This window comes from Myxocyprinus asiaticus, chromosome 36, assembly GCF_019703515.2.
Source record: "Myxocyprinus asiaticus isolate MX2 ecotype Aquarium Trade chromosome 36, UBuf_Myxa_2, whole genome shotgun sequence".
Taxonomy (NCBI): domain Eukaryota; kingdom Metazoa; phylum Chordata; class Actinopteri; order Cypriniformes; family Catostomidae; genus Myxocyprinus; species Myxocyprinus asiaticus.
In genome coordinates this window covers 8,771,298-8,797,897 of record NC_059379.1, presented here as the reverse complement: position 1 = coordinate 8,797,897, position 26,600 = coordinate 8,771,298, and the positions used below count along the sequence as shown (strand labels likewise).

The window sequence follows — 26,600 nt, the reverse complement described above, 5'->3', positions numbered from 1 at the left end:
TCTAATGAAAAATAGAACTACTTAAAATATTGACATAATCTTTACTTTGTGATTTTTAGATTTACATTAATACAGAACTAATGCTTTCACAGTTTGACTGATAAGAAGAACTGTCACTGAAATGTATTAATGCTACTAAAGTTATCCAGCCAAGAACGGTGAGTGATTTTCTCTTTTTCTTGTCAATAGCCTACTGATGCTTGATTAATATTAACAATAGGCTTATAACAGCTTCAGAAGGTCTATAAGACACAGATCAGATGTTTTAAGATTTTAGATTTTTGTCATGTCTGCATCATGTAATACATAACGGCTGTATTTATATTAATATCACGTCAAGACGGCAAATATGTTTGTCCCATCTGTTTACACACTCGGAATACATTAACGGCTGTGTCTTTATATCATTTTGCGTCAAGAGGGGCATTTTAAAGCGCTTTTAAATGTTCACGTGCGCAACTCACCCTGAGATAGGAGCGCTCTCTATAGCAGCTGCCATACCCTGCCATACACAATTGAGGCCCCTGTCTAGGCCACACCCATATTTTTAAATAACCCTCTGATAGCCAAGCCAAATAAAAGTTCAACTATGTTTGATAATTATTGATAAAGTCTGTCCAAAGATTACTCCTGTACAGGTTTTGTTTATATCACCTAAAAAACCTAGGATTAGTTCACAAAAGTAGGTTTTATAAAAATTCTCAGATATTTAGCGAACAATTTGATTGACTGGCAAAGTTGTTCAGAATGAGGAGATCTATCATATGATATGAAAAACGTGTGTCTGTGTGAAACATTGCAGAATATACAACCATTCACCTGCATGTAAATCGCGATAGCATAAACCTTATAGAGCCACCTATTGTCCAGTCTCCACTAAATTTTGTATACCTCTTCAAAATGATATATCACATATGCGTACTAAATTTGATAAAAATCTGACTTTTCATTTAGGAGTTATTAGCTTTTGTGTAATCTAGGCCACCACCCTTCAAATTACCCTGTTATAGCCATGCCAAAGAAAAATTGTTGTTGACCTTGTCTAAAAGCTGCTGAAAATTTATTGGTCAATGGCGGCCATGTTTTTCGAGATATGCAACTGTGCTTGTAGACCTTGATAGCACCATGGACAAAGACAATGCATGCAAAATTACAGGTAGATCGGACCAATGGCTCCTTAGTTACAGATATTTTTAGGTTTTTCATTTTAATAGCACCACCAAATGGCCGAGGTGCGCAATTTTTATAATGTATCCTCAGAATGACCCCATACATAAGTTTCCTGGTTTTTGTTCCCTTACTGTTCAAGAGTTAAAGGTGTTTGCGTAAAAGTGGCCAATCACACTTCGTATGTTTTTTACCATTGCGACGATGAATCGAAAGTTAATATTTTTTTTTGATAATTATTGATATTAGAACTCCATAGAATCTTTCTGCACTGGGTTGGTTCTAATCGTTCGAACGGCCTAGGACTAGTTTATAAAAGTAGGTTTAGCAAACAAAAACAACAACAACAACAACAACAACAAAAACGCTAATTGCGAAAGCATTTTAATAAAGTAAATTAAATTGGAGATAGCCATTTGTTTAAATTCACATCTTCAGAAGTGATTTAATAGGTGTGGGTACTAAGTCCTTTTTTACTCTAAACTTAACTCTTTAACTTTCACTTTCAGATGTAAAAGTGAAAGTGGAGATATAGCCCCCCCAAAAAAGCAATTTAATATTGTTCTGTTTCTCATCCACACCTATTATATCACTTCTGATGACATGGATTTAACCACTGGAGTCTTATGGATTACTTCTTTGTTTCCTCTATGTGATTTTTGGAGCTACAAAGGTCTGATCACCATTCACTTGCATTGTATGGACCTACAGAGCTGAACTATTCTTCTAAATATCTTTGTGATCAGCAGAAGAAAGAAAGTCATACACATCTGGGATGGCATGAGGATGAGTAAATATTTGGGTGAACAATCCCTTTAACTTTCCAATTAATAAGTGGCAATGAAGCCAAAAATTAATAAAAAAGTGTTTGCTAAATAACCAATACCATACACTGTCTGCAGAGAGTTGCAGAACTGTTTATAAGCAAGCAGAATCCTCAACATAACAACTGCAATGCACTCTCATTATTAAACCCATGGATTAAAAATTATGTTGGACAAATATACCATGGTTATCTGCCTATTTAAAATTAATTTAGTCCAAAAACACTTCAGCACCTGTAATAAAGACACCACAGACAGATTACACATTAGCTCTGAAACTTAGTGAGCTGCCTTGTAATGCAACATTTAATACTGCATTTATTTTTGATGAACAGTCCTTTTACTATTCCTTTGCTTTATGGAACAGCCTTATGAAGTATTGAAATTACTCATTACATTTATTAATACAATAAGATATATTAATGATTTCATCAGTGCAATTTGGCTTGCTTAACAGCAAACTCTGTCTCATATTCCTACACATTGCTTGAAGATTAACCTTTACAGCAGCACTATAAAGACATTACGTTTCAGAACAGTTGGTTGTCACAGGATATTATATCAAGCTCCTGAAATGATTAATGAGTGCTGTATGATTAGCGCAGCTCAACATAGAGGGATGACATAAGAGCGGATGATTGATTTTAATATATCTCATTCACATTCTTGGTCTCAAATTTCTTCTGGTTTCGGCTCACGTCTGATCACTGCAGACGGATACAGGGCCGGTTAATAAGGGCGAACGGCTGTCGGGTGATGATCAGTAGTGAATATTTCACTCTGCCTGGGTCCTGGTGTGGCAGGTGTCAGAGAGAGTCCCACACAGCTGCTGAATTATGGATTGAAAGAGGGACAGCGAGTAGCAAATTAATCTCAGGTGATTCCGTAAGCCTGAGCGCATAAAGCAAGAATAAAGATACAGACTGAGCAGACCCAGCAGCTAATGAGGCAGTGAAGAACACTAACACTCACATTTATGCATGCATATATGGTACATTGTTATCTCCTTATAGACACATACACATTAGTTTCACACAAAAGCAATCACAATTACACACAAACACACACACATATAATCTACACTGCAATCATAAGACCACGAATGCTTTCTCAAGTTGAAGGACAGTGTACAAATAATAAAGTATACACACATGCACACATACATTATGTATGCAGATACATTGTTATCTCCTGATTGACCCATAAAAATGTGGTTTATATAGACACGCACACACACACACATACACACACACACACACACACACACACACACACACACATGTTGGTGCAGCTATCATTATGAGGACTCTCCATAGACATAATGATTTTTATACTGTACAAATTATAGATTATATCCCCTAACCTTACCCCTAAACCTAACCATCACAGAAACCTTTTTGCATTTTTAAATTTTCAATAAAACATCATTTAGTATGTTTTTTAAGCGACTTAAAAAAAAGGCCACGTAAACCACTTAAACCTGCCCACACACACACAAACACACGCACACACACACACACACTTACTGTAAATATGGTTTACATCGCATGCATATACAACCACAAATTCTTACCCAAGTTGACAAGATAAAGGTCATACATAAACATTTTCGCACATGTCCCACATTACCCATAAATATTGCACATATTCATATTTCTGAAAGATAGGCATGAATATAAAATAAGATTAAACTCATCAACCCATTTTACTACAGTGACACCATATGACAAATTTTAATTATAAACTTATTATTAATGGCAAAAGACATGTAACTCAGATATCCCCATGTGGAATTCTGTGATAAATATAAATTCTTATATATTATGTCAGGAATTTTGACCCAAGTTAATAAATATATTTCATAAATCCCTCATGACACCGGAATATATAGTGAATGAATGTAAAATAAACATTTGAGTGGTGCAGTTCTTCTGATTGTTCTAAGCAATCAAACTTATGGTTTTCACCTGGCAGATGAAAAAAATAGGTGAAAGAATTCCACAGATTTACACTGAAAGAAGGACCCTAGCCATGTCTAGGGACCAGAATATCATAGAGACATTTTAATGGTGGGCCCTTTTGACTTGGTCCAGTAAGCAAACACCTAGCCACCACCTAGAACACCCTAGCAACCACATAGCAACTAGGGATGTCAATTTACAGTCATTTTCATAATTGATCATCGTGGAAATTAATGATCAATTAATCGATTAATCATTAATGTTAATATCGCAAAACGCACGTGGAGGACTCAAAATAATATTTGCATGTAGAATATTGTTTAAATATAATATAAATTATTACACTTACGGAATGCAAGTATTGGCATTTTCCTCTTAAAATATTCTTTAATACATTTAGGCTGTGTTTAGAACAAATTTGTGAGTTTAATTACTGTAAATGAATAAGGCTATTGCTAAAAATAACTTGTATACTGTACATATTTGAGTTCATTAAAACTTATTTCGGACCTTTGGACTTATATTTTTATTTTAAAAAAATAAGTCAAATTATAACACGCTTCTTAAACACAATACTTAACAAACTGTTTCTAAGATAATGGTGAGATATCAGCTGAATGTGCCTTCGTGCTTTCTCGACGACCGCCAACGTAATTGTAGGTTGGATTGAAATAAAGAGATCAACAGTGATTGTTGTCATGTTGTCCTTTAACATACTATCACGGTGTGTGCAGAAAACATTAAAGTTAATTTATAGAGAAACGCTCTAACGGTGTTTACATTGAGCCTGCTTCATCTCTTATCTGTGGATGTGTGGCTCTTCTTCAGTGATTTCAATAAGAAGTGACATGCAGCGCCAAGCACCCTATAGCGGCAGATGACTGTATAGACAGCCTTATCAACGTCTGATTGCATGATTTCTTAATGCATTTGTCCTGAAATTAACTAATCGATGATGATAAGGTTATTTCAGTCAAATTATTAACAGAAATTAATCTATTTTCGATTAATCATTAACATAATAGCAACACACTCAAAGCCACTCAGGACACCTTAGCAACCGCATAGTAATACCTTAACAACCACCCTAGCATCATTGTGGTGACTTTTGCACAGGCAAGCACAACCCACTTTTTTATGTCAAAATCCAGAACCTGTCTGCACCTGTCTTTCCTGCCACTGTCTCTCTCTGATGTGTTTGTACACATGTTTTTGGAAAGATTTCAAGGATTTGGTGATTGGTGACTGTTGTAGGATTTGTCGAATCACAGAACTGAGAAATTAGAATGACTGTGAGCTGTTTTCTCTTCTAAAGCCTTCACCTGACTCAGTTACTGCAAAGTAGCATTTAAGTTTACCAAAGAATGTGTGTAGATAAATGGACTCTGCAACTCTGTTCCAAAAACCTAATGAGCTGCCTACCTACTGTAGAAACTATTTTAAGGCATCATTAGGGGCTTCCTAAAGTTTCCAAAAGGATGGCAGAGTAAAGGCTCTGATACACTCACACCGAAGTTCTTCTTCGTTCTCCACTCAGTGCTAGAAAGAAGGTCGGAACAGCTGAGCAACAGTATATTGTTCGCAAAAATTCAGACCCAACCCACATTGTTGGAGCCAGCATTTAGAAGCGCATTTAAATATGAGACGCATGCTGACAACTGACTACATGTAAAACCATTTTGATATATCAATGACAACATGCCTCATTCTATGAATAGAATCCAGATGAGATCAGTAAAATAAGCAGTTTTAACCACTCAATTATTTAAATTAATATATACAGTATATATGCAGTAGATCACATGTAATTTGTCATGTTTACATTCTGCATTTATGGCACTAATGCTACCACACTTTACACTATAATATGCACCCTCTATTATTGTAACTTATGATGAATTATGTGAAATGAATCCACAAAACATCATTAAAAAAATATATATATATATATATTTTTATTTTTTTACTTGTTTCATGAAGACATCCATATTACTGCAAAGATAGGTATATAAAAGGGTAGGGCAACTCCACATGCACTCCAGTGTGTTTGTGTTGACTGATTTTGACTGAGTGAGTAAAATAACCGAATAAATATGTTGCCGTTAAAGCAGGTGGAGCACCGGGTTATTTAACCACCTATCACGTAGAACAATGGAAGCAAGAAGGTGTTTAACAGCCGACATGAAGTTTTGCTCAAAGTTTATGCTGGCAAGCTGTTTCAAACCACTGTAACAAATTCAAAACTATCTTTTTGGCCAGATTTTCATCTAAATGTACATCAATGTAAATGATGCCACACCCATTCTTTCTTCATTTTCACAAAACGTACATTGTATATTGGAGCTGTAATGCTGTCTTCCAAGATATGCTGCCTTCGAAGATGCCTAATTTTGACCAAAGGCGCCAGGACCGTATGCCATGTCTTATCCAATTTTCGTGAGAGCACTAATTCTAAGTGCAATTTTTGTGCCAGTGCAAAGCGCAAGTGGATATGGGGGGGACTGTTTGCACTACTGTGGGTGTAGGTGCACAAACTATTGGTGTATTGTATGTAAATAAAGTGGTGCAAAGCTCAATTGGCTATTTTCCTGAGAAATAGGTAATTGTGCTAAGACGTTTCAAAACCACCTCTTAACTCATCGCAAAGTTCAAATTCAGTTCCCACATTTGCAGTTTGGAGATTCCACCAGCAGGTGCTAATACAGTTATGTCCAAATTCTGAAAGTACAGAACATCAAACTATGGTCCTGACAATCGCAATTTTTCAGGGGGTAATTGCTTGAGATTTGAATTAAACTTTCAAGAGGTCATGGTTTATTGTTTTCAATTATTTTTATTATTATTTGCATTGTTATGTTTATATGTATTATTATTATTGTATTTATGATTTAATTTGTAGCCTACTAGTAATTTTCCACCTGTTGTTGAGATAGATTTTTAAGTCACTGGATGGATGAATGTGCCAGTAGAAGGACAGACTAAAATGTTTAGATTTGGTATGATTTTTTTTTTTTTTTTACCACTTCATTATTTTGATTATATTTTCATTTCGTTTAAAGTGTAATTTGAATTTAGTGTTTCAATAAATGAATTACATTTATCAAAATCAAAATCTGCCGGTAGAAGTGAAGTGCATTCCAATACAACCACTGTTAACACCAGTCATGATTTGTGTGTCAGTTGATGAAAATGATTAATAGCTAATTCTTACATTCTCTTTAACGTAGCGTACATCTAAATTCTGACGAGAACCACATTTCCGATGGGACATTCTAAAACGCTAAATGTGAAAAATGCATAACTTGGCTTAATGAACTAAAACAGTGACCAAACAGTGACCAAACAGTGACCAAACTGAAGACCAAATTCGGTATGCACCTTATTGATGATGCATTCAATATACAGGCAAGCAGATGAGCCCAGAATCTGAATGCAACATGCAAAGTTGCATATTAAGCGTTTTCTTTATAACGGTTTTCAATAAGAGGAAATCACTTAACGTGCAATTTTGCATTCAGATTCTGGGATCATCTGCTTGCTTGTATATAGTTTGTGTCATCAATAAGGCGCATACTGAATTTGGTCTTCAAATATCACTGTTTTAGCACATTAAGCCACGATAAGCGTTTTTCACGTTAATCGTTTTAGAATGTATAAAAATGGAGCGTGTCACTGCCATAGAAATATGCCTGACATTTCAAGGATGCAGTAAATGCACAAAGAACAAAATTTTCTGTTCCTCTTATACATTGAACCTCAGAATTAATTTGCACATGACCCATCCCATTTGTGCTTTGCGTAGGCGATTTCGCCAAACCCACTTGCACTTAGACTTAGCGCAAGCATGCGTGAAAATATCAAAACTTCCGTGTCCATGCCCACTGACTTTGCGCTTATGATTTTAAGCATCGTGCTGCACTTAATGCTAGTGCTCTTAAAGTAGAGCCCATAACCTTTAAAGAGAAGGCAATCCCAGAATGCTCATCGAAAATATTCATCCAAGATGGCGGATGAGTTGAGATAAATGTTGAATGCAAATATGTTTATATTACTTTCAAATCTAAATGGTTTCAAGTGAAGTGCAATCTTATTAAAAATGTACCCAATATTTGTGTGTGCTGTGTATTCTTATGCTTATTAGTCTCATGTTGTTAGCTTAGCAAAATGCTAACATCTCCCATGTGTTTCATGTGTGGAGCACAATTTATTTGCCTGCTGAGTTGTCAATGTAGAGTGTTTCAAATCAGTCACTTATGAGGTTCCATTTCCATTAGGATGCTGCCTTAGAAGACTGCTGCCAGCAGCATGTCAGCTTACTAGGTCTTAGAGCTGAGCTTGAGCGAGCCTATGCTGTATGTGTGTGTGTGTTTGCTGACCCACTAACAGTTATATGTACACACTGGCAAGTGGAATGGCATTTGCCAGTATAGAGCTCTTTCTCCACTCTCTAGGGAACAGCAGAGACTGTAGTAGATGACCTCTATTACACTTACACAAAAACACACAGCACAAGCCACGGTCCATTTAGTGGGAATAGGACATCGGGTGAATATCACACACACACACACACACACACAGTCACAGTCATGGTATATATATCAGGGAATACTTACACATACTGGCAGAAAACATACACACACAGAGATCTACTGGGCACGCATGCACGCACGCACGCACACACACAGCATTCAAAAACACAAGGCCAGTGTAAACAGAATACAGTGGTCCAATAAAACTGACAGATATAATATGTTTGAATTTTCCAGGGAAATCCTCAGGAATTAAATAACACATACACAACCAACACCTGTCTCACAAACAAAAGGTAATGTTATTTCTACAGCCAATATCTGAATGTTTTTTTTTTTTTTTTTTTTTTTTTGCGGCAGATAAACAAAACTAGTCCCTCTGGTGCCATCAGTGCCTGTTGTAACAAAATCCTTTCTGACACTCTAGTCAAATATATTCAGGTCTCAAATAAAACCTTGGTTTCACCACCCACAAAAACACAACCTGAGCCAGACCATGTGTCTTAAGCATTTAGCCCCAACCATGCCTGCCTAACTGCTGTACGCCTGATATGTCCAAGGAAATCAATTCAGCGCTTGTTTGGATCGAACACCCTTGGGCTCTGTGACCTTAAACATCTGCTGTAGAATGATGATTTAATCCCGATTCAGAGATTCCTCACTGAACATGTTTACATGCACATGGAAATTCCAATTAATAACTTAATTGGGTCATATTTGGAATATGTGTGCATCATGTAACCCCATTAAAGGTGCAATAAACAGTTTTATTTTGGAATACCACACATAAGATGTCCCTAATATCTGTTTGTGTTCCATCTGAGACAATATTTCCCTTAGAAAATGTCATACAATACATGGCCAAGTGCACAGTGTATTGTATAGTGCACAAAGTATAGTACGGCATTTGAGACAACTAACGTACACAGTTTAGTAAACAAATGTGACAAATACTAATCTGACAATTCAAGAGTCACACTTGTTAGTGAGAATGTAGTTAATGTGTCTTGGCACAGGAACTGCCAAATCCTCAACAAACACATGGTTAACAGCATATTGTTTTTGAAAAGAGAAACAACATGACAAGACTGTCAAATGAGTAACAGTTATTCAAACACAAAAGGCTGTTCACCTCTTATCTAAATTGAATTAGAGCTGAAGGGAATAGAATAAAATGGAAAAAGAAACAGAACAGCACCTCTCCTTTAACACTCATTTGGAGTGGAGCTGCTCCTTGAATGTGTTTACCATCAGAGGTTCTGATTATACACAACATTAGCCCTCCCAAATAACACAACAAATCAAATGCAGCCAGTGGAAAAGGGCCTTCAAATTGCATTCCCATCCAATAATGAAAGAGTAATGGCTATTGCAGTTAAATGACTGCCTTTCAAACCGCTCCTTGCTCCCTGTAGGCAGTAAAGTAATGAAGGAAGGGTGTTGTCTCCACCATACCAGAACAGACAAGACTGCTGTGGGACTCACAGGCCGATGGTCAGGGCAACTTCAGAACTGTCTCCAGACTTTAGAATCACAGAATTACCTTCTTGCCGATATTGTTTTGTTATGGAAGGATGGATGGATGGATGGATGGATGGATGAATGTATTTTGGTTTAGATGGACGGACGGACGGACGGACGGAACTGACTTTTGGTTTGTTTTGGTATGGTTTGGATGGACGGATGGATGGATGGATGGATTACATTTTGGTTTAGATAGATGGATGGTATAATGTTTGATATAACATGATGTGTAAGTTAATGATATACGTTTTTTAGACAATATTTTGCTCTTTTTTATGATAAATTAATAAAGAATGAACATGGATGGATGGGATGGATGGTATTTTGGTTTAGTTGGAGTCACCTTATAAAAGCTGTTTTATTCTACTTGGAGAGGGTCCTCAAATGGGGGCTGCCATGTTAGGATCATATGTCCACCTGAAATCTTCTCACTTATTATCGGTAACAAACCTGTTATTGGACACTTTCACTAACGGGTAAAATTAATCATGGCTGAGTGTGAGTAGTGAAATTCTACAGTGGCATCAGTGACTGAAAACTTTTGTGTTTAGATGTCCTAAGATGTCAGTGTTAGTCCAAGATGGATACATAAAAATACATAAAACATTACTGAGTGCATCTTTAAATGCGCATTATATGCTTTGCTATCCACATATTGAAGATATTTTCTCAAAAAGAGAAGCTTGGAAAAAAAGACTGGAGTGACAAGCTTCCTTGAAAGTAGCACAGCTCTCACTAAGGCCAACAGGAGCAGTTGTAGAGCAGGAATGGAGGAAAGAGAGTCCCAGCTGCAGCCTCTCTGCACAAAATTGCTTTAACAAAGGGAAACTTGAGTCAGGGGAGCATGGAGAGAGAAGGTACGTGGCTTCTGCTGGACAAGCTTTACCATTCAACAGCTCAATTTACAAGACATTTTTTTTCATTTTCTTCTTGCCCAACATGAGAACAAAAAAAAAAAAGAAAAAAAAAAGAAAGAAAGAGAGAAAGATATAATTTGGGTAAATTATGGGTAAATGGTGGTCTGGCTTTAGTGGGTGCACACACACAAAAGATGAAGTGTTCTGGGTGAGTAAAATGCTTTTCATGAGTTCTTATAACTTCTCATTTTCTGTAACACACCTATTCATTAAAACCACCTCTTAATAGTACAGTCATTAGCTGGTTTTCCATCCACTTATTTTTATGTGAATCTTGGAATATTTCCAAAAAAAAAAAAAAAAAAAAAAGGGTGAATGGAAACACCATAAGGTAAAATAAAATTCCCAAAATGTGCATAAGAAAAAAAAAAAGAAAAAAAAAAAAAATCAAACTAATATCAAAAATGATCTTATTTACTTTCTTATAAAATAAAAAATAAAAAAACATTTGAGTTCCCATAATCTTTCGTAGAAATGTAATAATTTTCTCCACCATTATATGACATTATATTATATTGTCATGTCATGTCATGTCATATTATATTAATCAACCAATAATATAAAGTTTTATTCAATCCTGATCATACAATATTTACCAATACAAATCTTAATCTACTCTAATCTAATCTAATTTAAATTAATCTACAATATTTAAAGTGCAACCTAAATAGGGTGGCCAGACCTCCCATTTTTCCCGGGACAGTCCCGTATTTAAGCACTTTTTCTAGTGTCCCGACATATTCTGAAAAAAATCGTGTTTTGTCCCATATTTCCCCTCTATTAAAATTCCTCTATTGCCTATGCAGCTTCCTCAGTCACGTGAAAATTCTAATCAAAGGTAGCCAAGGATACGGCTTGTAACCAATAAAATCACACCGTTATCTGAAGTACATGATTGGATTAAACTATCCAATCACAATCCCCTATCAATAGATGTCCAGTTAGTGAACTGATTGAAGAGTCAGTTTGAAAGAGCACACAGATGAAATTGCGGCTGGAAAAATGCCAAGGAAGTGTGCAAGTACATTTAATGAAGATCTTCAAAAAGAGTTTACATTTCTAAAAATGGAGTCACAGACAGAGCCTAGTAAAGTGAGGTGTGAGATTTGTGGAGCTCGCTTTTCCATTGCCCATGGAGGCCGCATCATACAGCATGTTCATACAAAAAAGCATGTGGAAAGTAAGTGTGCCACACCAAGTGTTAGTGATTTTGATGTGAAGCAAAGTTCCGAATCTGACAAGGTGCACACAAGTGAAGGACTTTTTGCTTATCATTCTGTTGTGCACAGCCATAGCTTTCCACATTCATGACCTGAGAAAAGTCTTGCAGGCCAGGCTGGAGGAATCATTCATACCCTCTGACATTAAAAAACAGTCAGATGCGCTGGTTAAAGCTGGTGACATGCGAGTGGATGATTTCTTTTGTGCAGTGAGAAACTTTTACTCAGCATCGGTGGATTATGGAAGTGCACACTGATAAAAATTGCTGCCAGGGAAAAGTACAAGGTGACAACTGTTACAGGTGAGGATGCACCCTATATTTCTCATTGACCTGCGCCTAGGTAAGGATACGTCAATTTCATTTTTGCTGGGAGGGGGCTGTCCTGTTTTCCATAAGCAGGAATCTGGTCACCCTAATCCTAAAGTTACTATTATTTGGGAAAATATCAACAGCACTGTTAATGCACAAATTGGCACTGTAGGAAACACAAGTTTGCAAGTACTGGCAAATGTCATTTTAACATCCAAAACAGTCTGTTGCTAGAATTACAGAAGGATGTGAAAGCAAAACATAATTGTATTGTAGAAACATGGCTGTCTCCAAGACATTAATTATCTTGGTCTGTCCTCTGGACTGTGTAATTGCATGATTAAAGGGGAAAGAGATATAGAAAAGGCGAAAGTTGAGGTAAAAAGATTTGTGCTTCTGAAAACCCTGTTTAAACTCCTTGAGACACACAGGTAGTTTCCACTAAAACGAAGACCACCAAAATGAGTACTATCTAATGAAAAAAAAAAAAAAAAAAATTGTGCGAGAATGAGAGATAAGAATTAACAATTTTAGAGCGGAGAGAGTTTTTCAGTGTTAGAAGTGTTATGACAGTCGAGCAGTCCTCCATGGGCTTCTCGGTCAATGCTACGCTTCTTTCATTTTTCATGGAGTATTTGAAACTGCGATAGAGTTGCCAATGGCCTGATTAAAATTTTATTAAATGATTTTTTTGCAATAAATTTGATCTGCTCCACTCATTTGCACGAGGTAACCTTGGCTTAGAGCTAGACGTAGACATTCACTAACTCTATGTGTGAGACACATAAGAGCAAATGAAGAAGCACCACAGGAGGACAGAGAGAGTGAGGAAGACAGAAAGAATTACAGCAATAGGAGATATCTGGACACATCTTTTACTCACCCTCACGCAATTCCAAACCCATATGACTTTCATTCTTACAAGGAACACCAACTTTGAATTTTTCAAGAATATGGCTGCTCTTGTCCATATAATGAAAGTGAAAGGGGACTGGAGCTATCAAACCTGACACGTCGAATGCATGACATGTCTAACACCACCATATTTGTTTTCAGCGCTAAAGTGGATTTTCTTAGAATAATGAACTAAATTTTGAAATGTCTCACACAAAGCTTGGAATACAGCGCACAAGTAGTTAGGACCCCTTTTATGATAATTTTGGATCATTTACATTAAGTCATTTTAGAGCATAACAGCATATATTTTTTGAACAGAAAGTCAATGGGGTTTGAAAAAAGCTGAGGGTGAGTAAATGATGACATGATTTTCATTTGTGGTTGAACTATTCTGCTGTGAAAACCAAAACATAGTAATACACTACACCAACACTGAAACTGAGAATAAATGGCTTTTTGAAAAAATGGCCCAGCCGAATTATATCTACATTTGTCTCACTCTGTTTTTGAATCCTAAAAGATTGCACCAAAGCTGCCTGTCACAGGACAGATCATAGTATAAGAGACACGATTTTGGTTAAAACTAAATTGATAAAATGCATAATTTCTGTGTTTTTAAATCTCCGGACTAGATGCAAACTCACAAAGAATCCTCAAAATATTCCTCACGTATAATCAAAGTGGAAAGACAAAGACACAAAAGTAAAAGAAAGAGAGAACAGTAAAAGAGGAAAATAAATATTTAGAAACTTACATCCGGCTGCTGGGAGGAATTTTGCGTCCATCTCTGAACCATGTAACCTGCGGCTGGGGGAAACAGCGTATGTGTGGTGCTGGTATGACGGCTCCCTCTCCTTGGGATATGGCTTGGACCCGTTCCCCTTCCTCAAAACCTCCCATATCTGTAGTAAACACAGAGACAATTAATAAACACAGGGACAAAGACTAAGCAAAGAACATGACAGGCATATGTGATATAACTCATGTGTTAACAGACTCTTAGCGGTAAAGGTGTAGTTAACGTCTCGGTTACTGTCGTAACCTCCGTTCCCTGATGGAGGGAACGAGATGTTGTGTTGATGTAGTGACACTAGGGGTCGCTCTTGAGAGCCCCGATCACCTCAGATCTTTGAGAAAAGGCCAATGAGAATTGGCGAGTGGAATTTGCATGCCACATACGGGTATAAAAAGGAGCTGGAATGCAGGATTCATTCAGGTTTTGTGCTGAGGAGCCGAGACACGGTCCCGGCCATTTCAGCGGCTAGTACAGCGTTGTGGCAAGAGGGACACAACGTCTCATTCCCTCCATCAGGGAACGGAGGTTACGACAGTAACCGAGACGTTCCCCTTCTGTCACTCACTCAACGTTGTGTCGATGTAGTGATGCTAGGGGTCCCTATGGAAAAACGCCACAACAGCTGAACTGTGTTACGTGAACTGCCGATGCAGGTGCAAGCAAGCTGCTGCGTGCGTAATAGCAGGTGCATCAGACTGCACATAACCTCCCCCAATGCCCCAAAAGACGTCATGTAGTTCCCCACATCCCTGAAGGGGGGAAGCGACGTAACTATCATGGGAGCAGGCCACGCCATTCTTTCAGGGGGAAAAGACCCCATGGAGACCACATCCTGCCCAAAAGGGGAGGTCAACATGTGGCAATACGACACATGGGCTCAGCAGCCGCACATGGAAGAGGCGCGGTGGTAGGTCCTGCCACGAAAAAGGGGGGGGGACTCTACAAACACAACGACCAAGGGAGACGCGGGTCCAATGACAGGGAGACCGTACCGCGGAATGTACATCACAGGGGTTACCGGAGTAATCAGTACCTGTGGAGCACCTATCCCAGTACAGGGCATATTAGACCCTGTAGTGGGGCTGGCTGCGAACTCCCCCGCCGAGTTTGCAAACCATAGGGCTAGGGAGGAAGGACATCCAGGGTCCACGACTTCGTGAACTTGACTGGGGGTAAAAGTGCACATTTTCACCTCAGGGGAGGGGAAAGGCGCTATATGCAATCGATACACCTGGCCAGCTATTCCATATTACCAAACTCTACCTGTTCGTACCTGAAAGAACATGGGGTGAAACCGGCTCAACCCGGAGATTGTAAAATATTGGAAAGTATTGGGTGTTGCCCAGCCCGCTGCTCTGCAGATGTCTGCTAGAGAGGTGCCATTGGGCAGTGACAATGAGGATACCACACTCCTCATAGAGTGTGCTCGAACCCGTAAGGGGGTGGGCACGGCCTGGTTCGAACACCAATTCGCGAATATATGCCACTTTAGGGCATAACGCTGCCTGGTACAGGGAGCTCTGGCTTCAGTGATCGTGTCTACGACTGCTGGTGGTAGACCGCTTAGACCTTCCACGTCCCGTCCAGGGGCCAGACATGGAGATTCCAGAGGTCTGGGCGCGGATGCCAGAGGGTGCCCCGTCCCTGAGAAAGAAGGTCCTTCCTCAGGGGAATCCGCCAGGGAGGTACTGTCGCAAGGTGCGTGAGGTCCGAGAACCAAGTCTGAGTGGTCCAGTATGGGGCCACGAGGGTGACTTGTTCCTCATCCTCCCTGACCTTGCACAGGGTCTGTGCAAGAAGGCTCACTGGGGGGAATGCGTATTTGTGCAGCCCCCGGGGCCAGCTGTGTGCCAACACATCTGTCCCAAGGGGGGCTCCCATCAGGGAATACCAACGTGGGCAGTGGGAGGATTCCCGGGAAGTGAACAGGTCTACCTGTGCTTTGCCGGATCGACTCCATGAGTATGTGGATGCCCACTTCCCTTAACGGGGCAAGAGCTGCCTCTGCGACTTTTGTGAAGACGCGAGGGGACAGGCCGAAGGGGAGGACCTTGTACTGATACACCTGGCCATCGAAAGCAAACCGTAGGAAGGGTCTGTTTTGAGGTAGAACCGAGACGTGAAAGCACACGTCCTTCAGGTCTACCGCCGCGAACCAATCTTGATGCTGGACGCACGCTGGAATGTGTTTCTGTGTTAGCATCTTGAACGGGAGTTTGTGTAAGGCCCGGTTGAGAACTTGCAGGTCCAAGATTGGCCGCATCCCACCGCCTTTCTTTGGTATGATGAAGGGCTGTAGAACCCTTTCCCCATCTCGGCTGGAGGGACAGGCTCTATTGCGCCCTTGTGTAGAAGGGTCGTGATCTCCACACGCAGGGTGGCGGCATTCTCGCCCTGCACTGAAGTGAAGCGGATGCCGCTGAACCGGGGTGGGCGGGCGCCTGGCGAACTGAATCACGTAGCCGAGTCGGATGGTCCTAGCCAGCCACCGCGATGGGTTGGAAAGCGTTAGCCACGTGTCCAAGCTCCGGGCGAGGGGCACTAAGGGGACGATCACATCTGACGTACCTGGGGGTGGTGCCTTGCGGCGGGGGGTGCAGGCAACGCCACGTCGAGGAGCGTTGCTTCGACCCGAGGCGGCTGTGCTGAGGGGGACCTCAAAGCACTTGCTCTGCGTACCTGGCATAGGGCGGGTTAGTGACTGAGGAGGAGGGCCTCTTGGGCCATCCTCATCACAACCGGCTGGCCGTAGGTGTGGCACGGCCAGGCAAGCGAAGGCGGGAGGGCCAGGTTTGCGGGGCCCTGGCTGAGAATGCTCGGTGTGTGGCAGCCGTGACAACGGCGGCCGTGAACACCGTTTATGTGACCCAAGGAGTGGGGGGGGCGTGGCCATGAGCGGCTCCCCGAACCCAGGAACCAATCACCAAGCCGCGAGCACTCAGGGGAGGCTGGAGGGTTCCAGTCCAACCCGATACTCACGCCGGCCCGGGCAAGCATGGCGGTCAGCTCTGCATCGGCCTCAGACTGGGCGGGCCGACCTGAAGGTGGCAGCCCAGTCGAGTCCTCGGCATCCAACATCGCCAGTGCGTTCTCCGATGCAGCAATCGAAGACTCATCCTGCTCACGGGCCCCGAAAGAGACGTCAAGCTGGCCATGAGGCGGGCTGGTCTCATTTCGGAACCGGACGGGAGCAAACAGGCGTGCTGGGGAACAGGAGGTCTGCAGGGAATTACCCGGTAAGACCGCACCCATTGAACTCCCCAAATTGCCTCCAGTGCCAGCCGGGCCGGCCTCACACCCGTGGGTAGAAGGCACAGTGCGGGGGGTGGATAGAGTGGCTTCCCCTCGGAAGAAGATAAGCCATGACCGCAACGTTGCCATGGTCATATCCTCAAAATGAGAACATCTACAAATGCTGCCTCAGTGTGATCGTTGCCCAGACACGTGAGGCAGCACCAGTGGCCGTCGAGGTGGAGAGATAACGACCGCATCCAGGAATCACACAAAGATCGAAAGGCATCTTTAAAAAGATGCGTCTTTAAAAAGATGTTCAACGTCAATGTGTGTGCTCTAATAGAGAAAATATACTCTTTAGCAGGAATATACACTCTTTTAGCGCTGTCGAAGCGCCCAGGGGCGAAATCTGCACCCGTCGTGCAGAAGGAGAGAGAGCTGCTGGAAATCCGCCGTATATCCAACAGCATACGCTTCTTAAGAGGTGAGTGGAACAGCAGTAGTATTCAGCTCGCTGATAGTACAACAGCTCGGCTCCGAAGAAAAAATCTGAATGAATCCTGCATTCCAGCTCCCTTTTATACCCGTATGTCCGGGTGAGTGGCATGCAAATTCCACTCGCCAATTCTCATTGGCCTTTTCTCAAAGATCTGAGGTGATCGGGGCTCTCAAGAGCGACCCCTAGTGTCACTACATCGATACAACGTCGAGTGAGTGACAGAAGGGCAACCCAAAAATTCACTCGTCCTCATGTTGTTGCAAACCCACATTACTTTAATTTTTCTGTGGAATTCAAAAGATGTTAGTCAGGATTGCAGCCTCATTCACCATTCACTGTCTCAATAAAAAAAAAAAAAAAAATTGACTTGTGTGAATGGTGACTGAGAACATACTGCCTCACTTTTGTGTTCTACAGAAGAAAGAAATTCAGAAATGTTTGGAACAACATGATGGTGAGAAAATTATGACAATTAGAATTTTTGGGTAAACTGTCCCTTTAAATGTGTGTCTAACATTGCCTTCAAGTCCTCATAGGCAGTTCCTACTTAAGAGTTTGTAATTACGACGGGATGTGTGTTCAAGTGATTTTGGTCAAAAAAATATGTATTTGCATTATTATTAAAGTTTGCTATTTGTTATGGCTGCCCACGAGATACACACCACAGCAGAATATTTTGTAACACACCGATACATTGTTTCAGTGTCTGTTACCGTCTGCTTTAACTGGAGAGTGTTTGACAAACGCGTTCTGACAGCACGACAGACATCGTCGCAGTTGTCATCTGACTTAAGATAATACGGGTAGCTAGCTATTGGCCATGACATTGACCAGAAGTGGCTGATCTGAACAGATGTTCACCGTGCACTAAATCAGTAGTCGTTCTCATTTACAATCCTATTTAAAATGTCCTTGTGCTCAAACTTGAACTCTCCCTAGATTTTAAATGAATATTTTCCTCATTATTTCCTCATCAGGGTCATTTTGATGATGTATTTTCTCTCTTCTGTGAAACACAAAAGGAGAACTAGGGAGAATGTCAGAGGAAGTAAAAAAATAGGGTCAGAATGACATTGACTTTACATGCACACCAGAAACTGGCTTATTTCGACAAAGTGGCATTCCTGTTTACATGCACTGCAGCGTATACTTTAATTCTGTATACATGCTGCTTGGTCGGTAAGCAGCTTTCTCCACAGCAACATAATTTCCCTGGGATGCTTGTGTAAATAACAAACATGGTATCCATGGTATTCTCTGTTGCTTCCCTTTATTTCCAGATATTCCAGAGTTGTTGCTGTGTTTGTTTCCTTAACCTTCCATCATGAACTGCAGCAGAATTGTGCTGCAAGGGTGTGGTTTCCCTAATATGTAAAACTCTGTGATTCCCCCAATGTACAGGAGCAAATAAGCATATGTGTGAGATAGTTAATATTTTGTATTGGTGTGTATAAATGGGTAAATTTTATAGTGGATGTGCGTTTTTTGACTGTACTCCCAGAAATGTTGAATTCTTTCCACTGTGTTGACTTGTTGTTTGGCTCCATCCTATGACGTTCGTTATATGGCCTGATCACGCACATACGCACTCCTCAAATCCTGTAAGAATGCCTCTTATGCATTCACGTGGCATAAGATGCATTCTCCAGGAGAAACCCAGGTGTGTTAAACTGCTTTCTAGTAATCCCTTGTGGTGTGATGGTGTAAGGAAAATGACATTCACGTTTACATGACATTTCAGAACACCACTTTCTGCAAAAACCCAGGAATAAACAATTTCCTTAAGTGCATGTAAATTTAGTCATGTTTAAAGTGATAGTTCATCCAAAAATGAAAATTCATTCATAATTAACTCACCTTGTTCCAGACTTTCTTTCTAATATGGAACACACACACACACACACACACAAAAAAATAAAAAATAAATAAAATAAAATAAATGAATGCATGTTTATGAGCACTATGAGAGAAGCTCCTTCACAGTGGCTGAAAAGTGTTTTTTAATGCTAAAAACAATGCAAGTTATCGCGTGAATACAAGGGATGTGCATTTTGAGGGCTAGGGGCTCTAAACCTTTTATAGGGGCATTTTTATAGGGGAATTAAAAAAAAAAAAAACACCAAAGCAATATTTGAAATATAAATGAAATCTTTTATCTATACAGGCAGATAAGTCTTTAGCCAAAGCAGGCACACAGAATTTAAAACATAATGACCTGTAACACATTAAAGGGTTAGTTCCCAAAAATGAAAATTCTCTCATTATTTACTCACCCTCATGATATCCATGATATCTTCACCAGAACACATTTTAAGAAAAATAGAAAAAGATATCTCAGCTCAGTAGGTCCTTAAAATGCAGGTGGATGGTGATCCGACATTTGAAGCTCCAAAAACTGTTTAGTGCTTTTGGTGTGAAAAAAGTTAAATATTTAAGTATTTTTTAATTATAATCCATAGTTTCCGGTAAGCTTTACGAGTGAGTGGTGATCACTAGGCCTCTCGTGTGATGTATTCGCGTTGCCATGTTACGAATGTAATCTCACGCTCTCCTCTCGGTTGAAACATCCAGGATAAGCACACAAATGTACCATTGTGAGTAAAGAAACAGATCAATACAGATCTAAACCAAAACCAACGAAGCTTCTGTACAGCATTCCTCCTCCTCACTTGTAAACAGCGTTGCTCTTCCATGTGTCGCACGTGCCTCAGTTCTCACGTGTCTCACGCACCAAAGCGATTACGTCACATGCACATACCGTTGCTTACCAGAAGCGATGATTTAGAGTTAAAAAATTACTTCAGTGTTGATGTTGTTGAAATTATCCCTTTAAAGACAAATAATGATTCTGAGTAAAGGCGCAGTATCGCCTACCTTTCCAAGTGTATTCTCCAAATACTCCACAATATGCATATATCGTAATTGGGGAAGAAAAGAACAAGTAACTTAATTTGCTTATACAGAAGAGCACAATTATAAACAATGAGGCAGAAATCCAAACTACACTTTCTTAATTTAAAGTGCACATATGTTTCCTCAGTCACGCACCCCACGTCTGTTTCCTCACCAGAACCTATGCATTCAGAAGAATTTAAATAGGATACAGAAGCTGCATGGACTACTTTTATGACTCTTTTGGGGTCCTTTTTAACTGCTGATTTTAAAAGGCGGTGTGACGAGGAGGAGGACGTGGCCTGGCCATGAGGGTGCTGAGTCACCTTATCAGCCTGGAGGGGGATAAAGACGAGCCGGGGGCACCAGTTAGAGAGAGAGAGAGAGAGAGACACACACGTGGCCGCTATGTGTTTTATGTTGTTTCAGTTCTTTTATGTCATTGAAGTTATGTTGACTGTTCTGCCAGTTCCCATCTCCTCCTTGCCCATCCTGAACCCATTATACTGGTACCGAAACCCAGGAAGGAGGAGGGTTGCGCTGTCATGGAGTCCTCGCCGCTGCCGTCCGCCAGGGGATGGAGGAGTGCTGCCAGCCACCGGGAATCAGAGGAACCACTGCCGTCCACCAGGAAGATGAGGAGCCATTCCGTCCGCCAGAGGTCGGAGGACTTGCTGCCGTCCACCAGGGGAGGAGCGGCTGTCATCCGCCAGAGGATGGAGTAGTGGCTGAGGACCAGGCGACGGCGTGTCCGGAGACCGGCGAGTGAGTTTTTCTCTCTCTCTCCTCTCTCTGTCTCTCCGGCGAGTTTTTCTCTCTCTCTCCTCTCTCTGTCCCTCCCCCTTGCTCTTTCCCTCTCCCTCTCCTCGTCTCTCCCAGGGCTCCAGAGAGGCGGGGAAGACCTGCTGGCAGAAGGATGGCCGGAAGGGCAACACCTCTTCTCCAGGAAGGGAGGGGAGTACGTCATGCCAGAGGTTTCCCCGGCCTGAATTGGGCGGTGGAGGAGTGTGAAGAGGGCATGGCCGGGCCGTGAGGGTGAGCGGCCGGCGCTGAGTCACCTAATCAGCCAGGAGGGGGATAAAGATGAGCCGGGGGCACCAGTTCGATCGAGAGAAAGAGACACATGCGGCCGTTGTGTGTGTACATATATGTGTTTTATGTTTTGTTTCAGTTCTTTTATGCCATTAAAGTTACGTTGACTGTTCTGCCTGTTCCCACCTCCTCCTTGCCCATCCTGAACCCGTTACAGGCGGCCTGCGATATTCATTAAAACATTTAAATCTCCTTTTGTGTTCAGCAAAAGAAAGAATGTCATATGGAAACGACAGGAAGATCAGAAAATTATGACAGAATTTTCATTTTTGGGTGAGCTATAATCAAACAAATCAAATGATTCCTTCAATAATTCAATTAAAATGTATCCATTTCAAAAGTTTTCAGCACCTGCCATTAACCACATCCACTTTGACATTTGTTAGTGTTATGTACCCCCTCTTTGTATTAGTTCCAAAATCAACCGAAAACCTTGAAAACAGAGAAATAATTTATGCTCTAATATTTTCATGAATTTTGAGTAGTAAATATTGTTGTTGGCCCTGCGCTCTGACCCCAGCTTAGCTGGGATATGTGAAAAAATAATAATTTCACTGTATATGTGCAAATGTATAATGTGTGATAAATAAAATAAAATTTAATTAAAAAATCAATTTCAATAAGAAACGAAGCTGCAAGCAATTTTGAATAAGGGAAAACAGACAACTTATCAACACTTTTGGACCGATTCAAGGACAGGAACGAACTGTTATATAAACATATTTAATGGGAACCATTTGAAGGACAGTGTTTTTCTGGAGTAAATCAAGGCTCTTGCCGCACTAACCAAGGAAAATCAAACTTGGATAATGGCTGAAAACATCCATTGCGAGGTCAGTGGGTAGTGAAACTTAAACCTGGCTTGACGCACCAGAGACTTGCCTCTCGGTTCAAATGCAACAGCTGTTCCTCATGCTAAACAGATTATAAAATGGAGGAATTAATTAAATTCTGAGAGAGGGAAGTGATTGGCTGTCACAGCCTCATCAATCTAATGAGGAAGTTAGAGTGGAGCAGCTGTAGCATTGGTGAGGATTTTTTATTTTATTTATAAAACAGAGGTACATCACCTCACTGACAGATGCTGTGCCTGTGAAACATACATACATAGATAACACAAGGGCACAATCTGAACGCCTGATCACAATTACACTCACAAGGGCTGTCACACACACAAATCCAAAGTGCTTGAGAGTTACTATGGTTACTCACATGCCACTTGTACTTCGGTTCTCCTCTGTAACAACGCTCCGACCCTGTTCCGCACAATGCACCGATAGAAACCAGTGTGCGATCGGTCCAGAGATGGTATCAAATACCTGTGAGAGATAAAACAGGGTTTATGCTCCAAAAACACACTAATATACAGTGGAATCCAAATGTCTCAAATAGAAAATCTGGGATTCACTATTTGATTTACCAATTGACCCCTGAATTACCAAATGATACATGATGTCTAGCGGTCAGATCAAGCCATTTTTAACCATTTTATGTTTTATTTTTATGCCTATTTCTAAATGACTACATTTTAATGTGTCATTGTAAATTGAATTTATTACAACATAAGTTCAGCATGGCTGACAAAAGTGCTAATGCACCAAGTACCCCTTGGAATATCAACCATAATCTACATTTGCAAATGAACAGATATGTGATTCTCTCAAAAAGAAAAAAGAAAAGTAAAAATATAAGTAAAATAAATGTTTCTAGGTCACTAATCAAAAGCAAATTTGTGAAATGTACCATATTAACTCATTTGTACAAAAGGTCAGGGCCCGTATTCACAAAAAGAAATCTTAAGGCTAAAAGTAGATCCTAATAAAGAAATTTTGTTAAGTCAAGTCAACATTTATTTATAGAGCACATTAAAAACAGTTATATAGATAGATAGATAGACAGATAGATAGATATACATAATAATACATTAATAAATACCTTTAAATACAGCAGCATATACAGTATTTACCTATTTAAACCTATTCTAGGAACTATTCAAAAGCTAAAGAATAAAAATACGTTTCCAAAGAAGATTTAAAAATGGCTAATGAAGAAGCTGACCTCACATGGAAAAGGAGACTGTTCCAGAGACTAGGACCTACCACAGAAAAGCTCTAGTGGGGGAGTAAGGGAGGAGATCACTGATATATTGGGGAGCGAGACCAGGGCTGCGTTCCACTTCACTTTTAACATCCACTCGCAAACTCCCCTAAGCACTTTCTCTCGGGAGAATCCCAGACGCCATTTTGGAAGTCCAAATTCCACTTTGTTAAGTGAGCGAGGGAAGTTTCTACTGACATACCCTCAACCCCTCGATGGAAGTGAAGTTAGGTCAATTAAGCAGTTTAGAAAATGTATATTGAGATTTAACAGCATAATACTTGTAGCTACCTTAAACTATCTGTTTGTCACACAGTTATAGCCTATGTGTTCATTGCTATGTTACCATTTTCTGTAAGGCTTGATTAATCCTTTCTAACAATTAATTCTAATAAAATAAAATTAAACATATGAGATTTATACATAAGCCTCTGAAATTACAGCTACATTTTTCCTGAATCTGTGGTTGCATCAGTCTCTGAAAACGTTGTTTTCTCAGGTGCAAAAATCACTTAATAATTCCACAAACTGACATCAGCCTTCAACATGCTCCAAGTGATCAAGGGTTAAGGGTGTTCAAGTTAAACCCATTGCACGTCTTCCGCCAGTAGTGGGCACTCGCGCAACGTAAGCAATGACGTACATCCTAGTCCGTCAGACGGAGGGAAGTTAGCGAGGGAAGGGCATACAAATTTGAAGTGGAACACAGCCCAGATAGTGCCTTGTAGACATAAAGAAGAATTTTGAAATCTACCCTTAATTTCACAAAAAGCCAGTGTAGAGACGCTAAAACAGGGGAGATGTGATAACTATTTCTTGACCCTGTTAAAAGCTTAGCTACCATTTTTGAACCAGCTGTAGGCGGGATAACACAGTGTGAGGGAGACCAATGTACAATGAGTTACAATAGTCTAACCTTGATGAAATTAGTGAGTGGATCACAATTTTCAGGGGCCAGACTGATGTGAAATAGCTCGGTAAAATGGACAGTAGCTATAACAGGCACTGCTGGCCACACTCAGTAATCGAACGGACCATTGGAGAGACTTGTCTCATCAGAAACAGTATTGTACAGCTGCAAACAGCAATGCATATAAAATGTGCATCAAATGTGCTGCCTGCTCCACTTCATCCTGACCCTCATCGCAACGCAACCCCCGTTCTAGTCTAATAAAAACATTATGAAAAGTACATTTGCTGTTCAGCTGTTTATATATATATATATATATATATATATATATATATATATATATATATATATATATATATTACATTACAATACATTTACATTTACATTTATTCATTTGGCAGACGGTTTTATACAAAGCGACTTACAAAAGAGGAAAACATAAGCGAATCATCTTAAGGAGACAGTGGTACGAAAAGTGCCATATTACAAAGTTTCACTAGCATCAGAATAGTAATACCAGTCAAATATAAAATCTTAGTAGTCCGATGATATCAGACAATGCTGCACAAAGAATTTTAATAATTTTCATTTTGTTTCCAGTACTAAATATTTAACTTCTCAATAAAAACACCCTTAAAATGATTTAAAAGAAGAAGCAAAACTGAGAAGCAAAATTGCTTAGGTTAGATGTAAGTCTGCAAAGATAAAAACATTTTACCAAGGGATATTCAAGATATATTCTTTGAAAACAAGTTCATATCTTAATAAATAATGTTTCTTCATGGTGCAGCATCTAAACTTTGGGCACATGTGACATTTGCAGTCTTATCTATTATAATACAGTTTCTCGTATCGTTAAACTCCGTAATCACATGTCTGGATGGTGAAATGCATATGGCAATTGTATGCAGATGAGGACATGCATAGTAAAAACAGGCGTTTTACACTCCATATATGGTTATTTTGGGGAGGAGATGGGGTGGGGAATGAATCACGTGCATGTACACACAATCTTCCGCTAGCTGGGATTTATTAAGGGAAATATGTGCAGGTTATGGCGTATGTACGGTTTTATAAATCTGATTTTTTTTGTGCGTATGCAAAATCTGACTTTTGTGCTTATGTACACGTTTAGGAAGAAATCTAAGCAGAGTTTTATATATGAGGCCCCAGGTTTTTTTATTGGAAAGAAAACGATTTACTTTAGCGATAGATCTCAGGTGGAAAAAGCTACCCTTTTCAACAACACTGATCTGCTTATTGAAAAGTAGAAACGAGTATAAAACCACTATAAGACTCCTTACATGATCTTGTACATTCGACGACAGAGGACCAAACTGGGCAACCAGGCCAGGTAAGGAGTGTCATGCAGGAACCTAAAATCAGAACTTCGGTTTTGCTTTAATTTAATTGTAAAAAAAAAAAAAAAAAAAAAAAAAAAAGTTTTCCAGCCAATGTTTGATATCTTTGAAGCAATTTAGTGCATTATCAAATGAACACTTCTTGTCTAAGCTCAATTTAGGAACAACTCTTTAGGGGCCAAGTAGGGGCCTGTCACTCCAAATTTCATCTAAGAGTAATTCATGAAGCATTTTAAGGCTAAAAGTAGCTCCTACACCCACAACAGCTTAGAAGTCATCCTGAGGACTTCTATCTCCCTAAGAGTGACTCACAAAACGATCCGAAGCATGGCTGCTGTCGTCAATCCATATTAAAAACAATATATTAGA

At 40.1% G+C, this 26,600-nt stretch overlaps 1 protein-coding gene across 2 annotated transcripts in view; it reads right to left on the bottom strand.

The window, feature by feature from the left end:
* Nucleotides 1–26,600, bottom strand: part of sdk2b (sidekick cell adhesion molecule 2b) — a 490,694-nt gene that overhangs the window by 86,207 nt on the left and 377,887 nt on the right. For both annotated transcript variants that reach the window (XM_051673659.1, XM_051673660.1), the window contains exons 3-4: nt 23,076–23,182; nt 14,105–14,252 (exon numbers count right to left, since the gene is read on the bottom strand). In XM_051673659.1, coding sequence (XP_051529619.1) covers nt 14,105–14,252; nt 23,076–23,182 — 255 coding nt within the window. The remainder of the gene's footprint in view (nt 1–14,104; nt 14,253–23,075; nt 23,183–26,600) is intronic.